General features: G+C 33.5%; 1 protein-coding gene across 1 annotated transcript in view; it reads left to right on the forward strand.

The window, feature by feature from the left end:
• MIPOL1 (mirror-image polydactyly 1) overlaps nt 1–12,080 on the forward strand; it is a 239,146-nt gene that overhangs the window by 27,715 nt on the left and 199,351 nt on the right. Inside the window, exons 6-7 of the mRNA XM_047074696.1 lie at nt 7,071–7,104; nt 7,364–7,534. Of these exons, the coding sequence (XP_046930652.1) occupies nt 7,071–7,104; nt 7,364–7,534 (205 nt within the window). The remainder of the gene's footprint in view (nt 1–7,070; nt 7,105–7,363; nt 7,535–12,080) is intronic.

Here is a 12,080-nt window from a genome sequence, read left to right on the forward strand (position 1 = left end):
TTGTAATTTTTCAGTACAGGAGATTTATCTCTTCCCCCTCATCTATTTATTTGTTTGTTTATGTTAGTATAGACTCATTGATACTTCTTTAATACTTTGGGTTATAATCTAATACTGTGTTGTTTAAAGTATTCCAGCTTGGCCATTGGCAACTCTTCCAGTTGGCCTCTATATCCCTTTGACATGTCCTCATCCTTTTGATTTTTAAACACTTTTCCTAATCTCTGGCACCTCAAGATGCCTCTCGGTTATGTCTTCTAGAGATGTATAGGGATGTGCCCCATCCCTAGAATTAGCCATTCTTCCAAGGGGCCTTATTCCTTTTATTGGAAAATGGTATTAGAAACCAAGATCTGGATGCTGGGTGTGCTCATTGTTATTGGGTCTGACTACTTCTAGGCCCAGTAAACAGAAAGAGCTAGGATATATATGCATGTATACTAACTGATATATATACACATATCTGAAATTATTTATGTATCCATCTGTATCTTTATTAAGCTAAATCTGAATTCATACTGACTTCTCTTATTCTAATCCAGTACCACATAGTTCACTCTGGCTTTCTCCTTTTTCTTATATATAATTTCCTCTCCAACAATAGGAAACCTGGTTTCCATCCTCCACTCTCCATTTCCTTATTTGTTCTACCCCTATATATGTTGTAACTCTTTCAGTATCATTAACCCATACCCCTATGAGAAACAACCTTACCTACCAGAGGGCACTGTTTATGTATAGTTCCTTTAGCCTTTAATCTGACAGGTTTCAGTCAAAGTACCAAGTTACTTGGGTTGGCTCTTCTTTTTTCCCCTCTACACCCTTAGGTGAGGTTATGTAATATAGTCAGGCTTTTTTTTCATAGTCTGCATCCTATGCTAGGATCCTCTTACATCCTGGTGATTTTTTTTTCTAATTACTGGCAATTTTGAATTACATTGCTATTAGCATTTGCATACAGGTTTTGTGTGGACATATGCTTTCAAACTAGTTGGTCAAACCTAGTAATGTAATTGCTGGAGCAGATGTTAAATCTTTGTTAACTTTAGACGAAACTTCCAAGCTCTCTTCCAGGGTGGCTGTGCTATACCATTTTGCATTCCCATCAGCAGTGAATGTTTCTTTGTTATCTTAATGTTGTATTTAGCAAAACATAATTTTTAAATTGTGATGAAATTCAATTTATTGATTTTTTTTTTCCTTTCATGGATTGTACTTTTGGTATTGAACATAAAACTCATTGCCCTATATAAGGTCACACAGCTTTTTTGAGATCCTTTGTTTTCTTCTAGAAGCTATAAATTTCATGTTTTACATTTAGATCTGTGATTTATTTTAAGTTAATTTTTGTGTGAGAGATGTGGTACTTGTGGAGGTGTTTAGTTTTTTTTGTTGTTGTTTTTGGGTTGTTTTTTTTTTTTGGTGTATGGACATTCATTTTTCCAGCACCATTTGTTGAAAATGCCGTCATTTCTCTGAAATTTTCTTGGCACTTTGTCAAAAACTCAGTTTACTCTATTAGTGTGGGTTAATTTCTGGACTTTATTTTCTCTTCCATTGATTTAAGCAATCTATCCCTTTGCCAATACCACATAGTCTTTATTATTGAATCTTTATAGTGTCTGAAATCAGATAATATTAACCTTCTAATTTTGCTCTTTTATTACAGAATTGTTTGTTGGCTATTCTAGTACCTTTGTTTTTCCATTTGCCTTTTAAAATCAGTTTGTTTATATCTATAAAAACACTTGCAGGACCAAATGTTTTTACACACAACTTTTCAAAGTAGATACCTTTCTTATTTCAGTAATACTCTTATAATAACTTCAGAACTCTTTGGGGATTTGCAAGTACTATTTCATTCAGCTTATCAACTGCTGCACAGTGCTGTATTTACTTGTAATTCGTAACTGTAGATCTTATGTAGGTTAATTACCAATTTTATTGATGAAATTTCTAAATTTCTAAATAGATTTTGTTTTTTTTCAAAAATGAAAATCATACCCCAAAGGTAACAAATCAGTTTTTTATATACAATGTCACAATTCCTCAAGGTAGGTGATGTTTGTGCTTTATAGGTGAAAAAATTCTGACTGGTTGATGACTTGCCCAAAGAGTCAAAGTCAGTTACACATTGTAGGACTTGTCTCTCTCAGATTTACACAGGCAACTCAAACTTAGCATATCTCAAATGGAATTTTATTCATTTTTAAAACCTTATTCTCCCTTAATCCCCTGCCCTGACCAGTGGCACAAACATCTGCCCACATATCCAAATCAAAACTTCTTCCTCCGAGCCTCTGTTAATTTGGTCTCTTAGTTTTGTTCATTTTCTCTCTTTAATTTATGGATCTCAATTGAGCCTATTTTTCTTCCCTTTTTTTTTTTTTTTACCTTTCATTGTCTACTTTAATTTGTATATATATTTTTATTATAATACATTGAAATTAGGATTCCTTGAGGCAGAGCCTTTTTCACTTTATTCATTGTAGCATTTGTATTAGAAGGCAAAAAGGAAAACACTCAATCCCAAGCCTTTTCTTTTAATTATTTAGTCCATTCAGTAAATATTTATTGAATATGTACTATGTGTCAGGTTGCTCAGAACACAGCATTATGGTTCTAGTTTAGTTGAGAAGATAGACATTAAATAAATAACTTCATAAATACTTAAAATATTAATTGGTATGAATAATTGTTGGTTCTTAGGCACAGTTTGTAGTCAGCTCCTACAGTATCATAGTCCAAGAAAAATCATACATAAGAAGGAAGTACAACAACAAAAGAATATATGTCAGCATAGTTTTAAGTGTCACTGTGGATGTTCCTTTCTACTCAATTGAGGGCTGTAGTTCTGAACTTTAAAACGTGCCTTTTATTTATTTTATTTTATTTTTTAATGTTTATTTATTTTTGAGAGAGGAGGGAGAGAGTAAGAGACAGAAAGGGGCAGAGAGATAGGGGGACCCAGAAGCAGGCTCCAGGCTCTGAGCTGTCAGCACAGAGCCTGATGCAGGGTGAACTCATGAGCTGTGAGATCATGACCTGAGCTGAGGACAGATGCTCAACTGATTGAGCCACCCAGGCACCCCTCAATAGTGCATTTTAGATGGAATCCTTATTAAGGTAGAATCAATTTATAATTGAGCTTTGCTTGACTGAAAGGCATATTTGGAGGCAGTGAGTTATAGGTTGAAATAATATACATTATTTCACATCTCTTTTTGTTTTAACTCCTTATTTCTTGCTTCCTGTAGTCTTCAAATTCCTTGTCTTTTCTCTTTCATCTTTGCCAGTTTTGATCTACTTCTATCTTTCTGTGATGTCTGTCTTGGCTTATATTCTGCCACTTCTGCTTTCCCCTGCCCTGAATCTTCAGTGTTTTTTTCTTTTTCACTTTTATCCAAAACTAGGAAAAAAGTAAAAAGGATTCAAGTTAAAATGGCTAAAATTTACATACTAATATAGACATGTTTGTGTATGTATATTCCAACTTTTGAGATCATGATATTGTGTTCAGTCTCTTCAGGGTATTTTTTTTTTAACATATTAAGGTGGCCCTGTGTAAAAATGAGAGAGAATAAAAACAAATTCCGAGGTTTTTGATTAGCTGATCACTAGTTCTTTTTATCATTTGAGGTTAAAGTTTAGCTGCTTCCCACTGAACAAGGTGAATGACTATAGGTTCAGAAGACATGATATTGACTGATCTAGGGATAAATCAAGAAATGTGACATTTCATGTAGGGGTCTTTTTACTTAGAGTGCAAGGGTGTCAGTCAGAATATGCACTGTATAGGAAATCAATTGAAACTTGAGCCCATGGACATTTACTTCAGCAAAATTCTTACTAATTATCATGACTATGTCTAGTTAGACTGTTGTAAGCATAATTTAGTTTCCAAAAGGTTGAGATTCTTTTGTATAATTGTAAATCTCCTGTTAATGATAAATAATTTATAGTTTGTTAGCTGTATTTTATATAAAATCAACTATTACTTTAAGTCTTTATTAAACCAGTAAAGCTTTATGTTATATATACTGCTAGTAAACCTTAAACCTCTGACAAGTAATTTTATATAGAAAATAGAAAGCCTTGTTTACCTGTTTCAAATGGTCTTCTTTTTTCTAAAAGGTAATTTTAGTAGTTTTCTAAAAGGTAGTCTAATATTTATGTTTTCTTAAGTAATACAGTAAGTGATATGAGACTGAATTTTATTTTCTGAAATCCATTCTTTTTGGTGGTTAGTTTTCAAATGGATATTGAATGATCCAGCTGAGAAAAATATGTCATAGTTGGCACTTACAGTTTTAACATCAAAGGTCTGGTCTCATTTTTCAGTGCTCTACATCAGGGATGAGCAAAGTAAGGACCTATGGTGCACATCCATCCTTTCAGTTGGTTTTGTAAATAAAGTTTTATTGGAGCACAGCTACACCTGTTCATTTACATATTATCTTTGGATGCTTTGTCTACATAGGTAGCATTTAGTAGCTGCAGCACAGAACATGCAGCAAAGTCTAAAATATCATATGACTCTTTACAGAAAGTTTGCAGATCTCTGCTGTAAGTAATCTAGTTGAGATTAAATTTTGATGTAGTTAATCTTTGATATCTGTGACAAGTACTTCCTGAAACTTTTAAAGAAATACAAACAGAGAAATATAAATATTAGCCTTTTCACTTTCCAGCCTCATGTTTATATTGAAAGTTACTTGTCTGTATGTAATTTTTCAAATCACAAATTTTGCTCATTTTTGTTAAAGTTTTAGTTTTCTCTCTTAGTGGTCTCTTTAGTGACTGTTTATCACTGTACTTACAAAGGATAATCATAGAGCAAAATTGAGGATAATTAAAGGATAATAGTAAAGCAAAATTGAGATCAAATAAATGCTAAGTGGTTGACTACGCCTCATGCCCTGCGTGTCAGACCTGGCGCACTTAAACCAAAACATGATTCAGATTCGCTCATCAGCAAAATGATAAATTACTATACATTATGTACTTCTAAGGGCAGTCACACACATTACTTATAGTTGTAATGCTAAATTAATGTGGAAAGGACTTGGGATAGCCTTTGATCAGAAAATTTTATTTTTTAAAAATTTTAATTAACAAGGAAATTTAATATTCGACTAAATACAACTATCTTAACCGTATCCTCTAGAAAGATGTTAATTTAAAACATTCAGACTCTTCATTTGTCTCTCTTTAAAGTAATAATTTTCAGTGCCTGAAAAAAAAGCTTACAGGTATCACATAGACATTCCATACACTTTGTTGTGTTAATTATTTTGAACATACAAGTTAGGTAACCTGCCTACACTGTTGTTTTCTTCCTAATCATATGTAGTTCTTTGGAACAAAAGAAGGGTATTTATAACCTTGGGATCTAAATTTTGTTTTTTTGCAAGAGCTTCCAGTAATCTAGTAATATAAATGTTTAATTTTCACGTATCTTTTCACATTTGAAATTATTGAGTTTAATAAATTAATTAGGAAATTTATAAGGATTTAAGTTGAATCTTCTTTGAAAACTGTTATCAATAGCACTTAGCCTGATTTCATCTAAAAAAACAATATTAAGGTAAATATTTCTCACTACATATGGTTTCCTTAAAAATGATACTTAGCCAACCAATAACTGATGGTTAAATGCCTTTCTGATACTTTAACATGATCATAAAAAAGTGTAAGAATTTTGTTACCTTACACTTTTTACTGTGTTCTTTAATTGAGTAAAAAAGAAATTATTGTCTTCAGAGTTTATGTAGAACCAGCTTTTATGAAGCAGGATATTTGAAAACTGTTGAGTTATTTTGGGAGAAAAAAAATAAAAGGTGAAAGTGTTTGTCTTTACTGAAATGTGAATCCAAGTGGACATTACTACTTTGAGACCCATTAACTATATATAATTCAAAATTACTATACCATACCATCCTTTTGAATTATACTATTTAAATGTGTGTAGAAATAGTTTTTTGATATATGTTTATTTTTTTCCTGTAAAAAATACAATGTTCTAAATATCTCTCCATGAATGTAGCAGTTTCATTGAACTCTGAAGTTTGGGACAGTTTTGTAATAAATTTGTTAAGTTTCTGTATTATCTTTTCCAAGTATGCTTTTCTTTGGTGGTAAATGTTAAATCATAGGAGCCCAGAAATAGGGGAGGGAGGATATGAGAAAACAGGAACTTCTATATCTAAACTTTTTAATACAATTTTAAAATAATTGAGCCATTTCTAAAATCTACATCATTTTACTAATACTTATTACCAATTTTCGTTAATTTACCCAATTTAATGGTTGCCTAAATTATATTATAGACATTTGCTAAAACATGTCATTTAGAGCTCTTCCTTTGCCTTTCCTGCATTTGTTCAGTTTATTAACATCAAAAAACATTTCAGGAAGCACTGTGACTCTTCTAATACAAAACACATTTATGAGAGGAACCAATTTACTTTCTTAGTCTTTAAATTCAGTAATTCTATATATGTAATGAAAAAGAGAAAATAACATTAGTCATCTAAAACTGTGGTCCAGTTTTGGTCAGCCTTTCTATATATTTGTTTCAATAAATAGGTAGCACAAGAGATTTTCAGGTCAAATTTAGTGGCAATTATTTGTCTTTGCTTTTTTGGGAACATAGTTAAACTTTGCAATAAAAATACTTGCCTTGCTTTATTTGTGAGGAAGTCCAAAAAACAGAGGAAATACAATTTTTGGTAAGAATTGAAAGTCCAGGAATAAATATAATGATGAGAAGTAGTGCTTCTATCACTAGGGAACTTTCCTCATCTAAGCACATATGAACAATTGATCCTTGTAGTCATATATAGCAGTAAACATTAATAACTTAACAGTCTGAAGTCAGCGCAGAAGATATGGAGCATTATTGAAAGATGGAGTCGAGCAGGTGGCACTTTAATATGTTCAGTGTCATGGTTGACTCTAAAGACTAGTCGAATGAAATTACTTGAGGTTCTAAAGATTTAAAAAGCGAACTCATTTTGCTGCACTAAGGAAATGCTACTGATCAGGCTTTCTGTGTCCCTTTTTTCTAGGCTAGAAAATATTAACCCTGAAGAAAATGACATGGTAAGCCATTCTCTGAGGAGATTTCTTGATGTCAGTCTTATATCTTAGAGGCTTAAGTTCAATTGAGTGGGTTTCAAGAACTAAGATGTGGGAAAAAGAAGAATTGACACACTAATAATGTACATCTTTGCTGCAATATGAAAATTCAATAACTTCACTCAGTCAATTTACAATTCACATGTGCCTATTAATTAAAACCCTATATTAAATAAAATATATTAAAACTTCATGTCTGACTAACATATAATGGTGTTGGTAGACATTACAGGAATTACTGAACAGAATAAACAATGCAGACACAGGGATAGCTATTCAGAAGAATGGAGCTGTAATTGTGGATAGAATCTACAAGACCAAGGAATGTAAAAAGAGAATAACAGCAGAAGAAATGAATGCAGTGATAGAAGAACGGGATGCTGCTTTGTCTCAGGTAACTGCATATATCTGTAAAAGCATTTTCCCCTCCCTCTTTACCATTAAAAAGCAACATTTCCCCACATATTCTTAATTCAAATTATTTTTTAGCACATAATTAGTACCATGATGATTAGAGATGTTAAAATAGTCACAAATTTTGTTCCACCATTCTCCGAGTACATGCATCCACGTTTCTTAATAAGATTGCCACAAAATTTTAGTTATATTCCAAAAAAAAAAAGAATTTAGTTACATTCTTTAATGTAATCACTTTTATATGAGACTTCTTACTTGAGTCGCAGTTTTGTGAGGGCTGAGATTATGTCTTTATTACTGTTTTATTCCCAGTGCCTAATTCAGTGCCTTTTAGTAAACATTGATAAATGAATCAAATTATTAGTGTATTCTTTTCTGAACATGACTTATACCTTCCTGCTCTAACGAAACCTGATTACCTCCCTGAGGATACTGCTTCTACTGCAGTCCTCTCCAGTAGTGATTGTATTCCCTCCCACAGCAGTTATACCAGTGTGCTTGGAGGCTTGTTCCCCATTAGTGTTCACTGTTCCTTTTTCATCTCTAAACACCTCTAGCTTTGAAACTCATGCATCAGATTGTACCACCCAGTAGGCACTCCTGTTGTAGTAATTTACACATGCCTGTGTTGCTTCCCTCATTTCTTGAATGTCTTAGGATCTATTTCAATGTCTTTTCTTCAGCCCACTCCTGTCTTAATTCTTGGTGATTTAAATGTCTTTGCAGATGATCCTTTCGCTGTTCTGGCCTCTCATCTTCTTGGATTTGTCTCCTCTCTTCATCATGTATTCTGCTCTATTTCTGTCATACTGACCACCACTTACTACCTGTCCAGCTCCCTTACTCTACAACCCTGACTCTAGCAAATTTTCAGCTCCACTGGCACCTGTTTCTGTTGACTTGACCACTTATTCTCCTGTCCTTCAAGCCTCTCATGTTCCCACTTCCCAGTTCATCTAGCTTAGATTCCACAGCTCACCTAATTATCACCAATTTGCTTATAAGATAACCCCAGTTCCTTTGGTTCATTGTCCTCACCAAACAAAGCCTAAGCCTTAAAAAATTTAACTTTCTCCCTGTTCTACACTGTCATAGTTTTATATGGCAGGAGAATGTCACACAGATTTGCCTTAATCCTTAAATTCATAACCTTTGTCTTTAAGTAGGCCCTTGGTGTTGCCTCGTATTTTTCTTGCCTTTTGTTGGTCCATTCACTCTCCACTGTAAAGGACTTTTTTATCTCCTTTCTTTCTCCTCAGATATCCAACCTCACCTTTCCAATATAAAAAGGAACTTCTGCTTGTCTCCACCATTTCATCCACCAGCCTACCTGCACTTGTTCCCATATACTCTGCCTTTTATTTCTTAGTACCTACCCCTGTTTCAGGATAACCTATTTCTATACTAGTTCTCATCTTTTCTTGCTTGCTTAAGGTTATCACTTAATCAATTGGCCCTTTTGTCTCCTACTTCATAAAATGTTTCCTATCAATTAATTTCTATCATTATCTAAAATGCTTTACTATCTTCCATGGAGGCTAGGTGGAAGTTTTGATAAGTCTTGATCTACTTGTGGTTCAGCTCTGTGCTTTTAGTGAGGTTTCCGAAACAGAGCCGAGTATTCAGTGGACCCTACTCTTGGTAAATCACATATTCTAGTATTTATCTCTTCACATTGTGAGACTGTGGAAGACTCCATTATGGTTTTCAGAGGTTTTAGAGCCTTAACTTTTTAATTTCAAGCCCTGTACAGGTTTGGGATTTATCAAATGATTTGAGGTAGAAACAAGTCTCAAATCTCCAGTTTTGTCACTTCTGCCCTTCACAACTACCAAAAGCTTAAATGAATTCTCTGTCCTCCAGCAGAAGCCCTCTTTGTAATCAGAGCCTGACTTCCCAGCCCCTTGCCCAGGTCTGGAATCTTTAAAACTCAGGGCAAAAAATGACTACAGATCTTCAAATCGCCCTTTTTCAGAATCTTAGCCAGTCAACTCATTGTTGTAGCAGCAGCCTTCTCATGTCTTTAAGCTGGGTTTTTAAATTTAATCTGGCTTTTCCTGTTTGGGGCTGGCACATTGTTCAGTCACAAAGGATTTCATTCTATGTAGATGTAGAGACCTGACATTTATCTTCACATTAGATTTGGAAAAAGTCCTTAAACTTTTTAAATGAGCAACTGTTTTTACCATTTTGTGTCCTACCAACTGTATGCAATCTTGAATCATTCAAGATTGTTGAGAGAAGCCAAAACTGTTTATAGTGCTTAGAAACAATTATAGCGTGAATTCAAACATTTGATTTATTTTTTATCATTTATTTTCTTAACTAAAAACATACACATAGAGCATAATTAAATGTGGACTGCCAACCATTCCTTCATGATACATAAAGATAAATCAACCTTTGGCAATATTTACCAATATGTTCTTTATTTATAAATATATATTATCCATCATTGCAATATATTTATTATTTGTCTACTGCATGTATTTATTACGTTTTATGAAGAACGACTTGGTTTTTTTTTTAATTCTTTTAATTTGCATAGTTTTCCGGCTTTCTGGACCAAATAGTATTCATTTTAGTTTTTATGTCATAATCATTATAAAAATGAACTTTTGAACTACTATTCTAGTTCTGAATGGAAACTTTTTTCCTTAATTTTTTAAAGTAAACTTTTTATTTTGGCATAGTTTTAAATTTGCAGGAATGTTTCTAGGTTAGCGCAGTATAAGGGTGCACCTGGGTGGCTCAGGTGGTTAAGTATTCAACTCTTGATTTCAGCTCGGGTCATGATTTCACGGCTTGTGCGTTTGAGCCCCGTGTCTGGCTCTGACACACTGACAGCATGGAGCCTGCTTGGGATTCTCCTTCTCCTTCTCTCTCTGCCCCTCCCCTGCTTCCTCCCTCTCCCTCTCCCTCTCTCCCTCCCTCAAAATAAATTAAAAAAAAATTTTTTTTAATTCAAAAAGATATTACAGTATAGAGTTCCCATATATCTTTCACCAGTTTTGGTTTTGCCCTGCTTTTGCCATTGCTCATTACTGTGGTAAGTTTATCAAAATTAAGAAACCCACATTGGTAGATTACTATGAACCCCAGACATTATTCAGATTTTATCAGGTTTTCATTAAAGCCCTTCTGTTCCAAGATTCAATCCAGGATACCACATTGCATTTAGTTGTCACATCTCTCCAGTCTCCTCTGGTCTATAACAGCTTATTATTCCTTTTTTTTTTTTTTTTAAAGACCTTGACAGTTTTGAGAATACTAGCCAGATACTTTGTGGAATGTCTCTGAATTTAGGTTTGTCTGATGTTTTCCTTATGATTAGACTGAGATTTTGAGTTTTTGGAAAGAATTCCACCAAAATTAGACCTTAATTTTAGAGTTGTTATTTAGCATCAACTGTTTTCTGATTATACAATATCTTCTCTGAAGTCCCAGGATTACCTTAGTCCCATTCTATGTAGCTATTGGAGACCTTCAGATTTAGTGAAAATTTCTTGATTTTGATAGTTTAACTTAACTTTGTTTTTCAAATCAACTTAAAATCATTTATTTACTTGAACTGGCCTCATTAAAATCTTATCTTTTTCAGATGAATACTAATATTCTTATTTACTCAAATTCTTTTCCCACAACTTTTCTATCTCAAGCTGAAAACTGAGAGCCTTAAGATCTTTTATAGGATGAATTAAAATTTTTAAAATTAGCATTTGTTTGATTAAGGAATTGACTTACCAAACAGTCTTTCATTCTTTCTAACCATTTTTTGGTCCATTAATGCTCATATAGTTTACTTAAATTACTGAAATACCTGGAATTAAGGGATAAAGCAAGAAACTTCCAATTCTTCACTAGCTTTTCTAGAATCTTAAATTTCCTACATCTCTAGAAGCTATCTAGTTAAGCTACCCACTAAATTAAGGAATCTTATATATGACTAATTTTCATTTTAGCTTGTTATTCATTTCCTCTTAATGTCTTGCTATTAGTACTCCTATTGGCTGCAAGCATTTGACTCAAATATTTTTGAGTATCTATATGACCATTTATGTCCAAAATCATACAGGCCAGTCTTTGAGGCACAGTTGGATCCAGGCCAAACACCAATAAGTAACAGAGGAATAGAACTGGCCAGGATTGGCAGTTCGGTAACTTTGAGGCCTGGCCTTATTACAAGCTACAGTCATTCAAATAACCATTTGTATTAGTTTGGGTTCCCCAGAAAAACAGAACCAACAGGATATATATAAAGAAATTTACTATAAGGAATTATTTGCTTAGGCGATTGTGGAGGTTGAGAAGTTCAAGATTTTCAGTCAGCAAGCTAGATACCCAGGAGAACCAGTGGTGTAGTTCCAGTCTGAGTCTGAAGGCCTGAGAACCAGGAGAATCAATGATGTAAGTTCTAGTCCAAGTCCAAGTCTAAAAGCAAGAGAAGACCAATATCCTAGTTTAAAGACAATTAGAAGGAATTCTCTCTTACTCTACCTTTTATTCTATTCAGACTTCGAAAT

The sequence above is a fragment of the Lynx rufus genome, unplaced genomic scaffold, assembly GCF_022079265.1.
Source record: "Lynx rufus isolate CCGP_SWC_20201006 ecotype Redwood Valley unplaced genomic scaffold, mLynRuf1.p SCAF_13, whole genome shotgun sequence".
Taxonomy (NCBI): domain Eukaryota; kingdom Metazoa; phylum Chordata; class Mammalia; order Carnivora; family Felidae; genus Lynx; species Lynx rufus.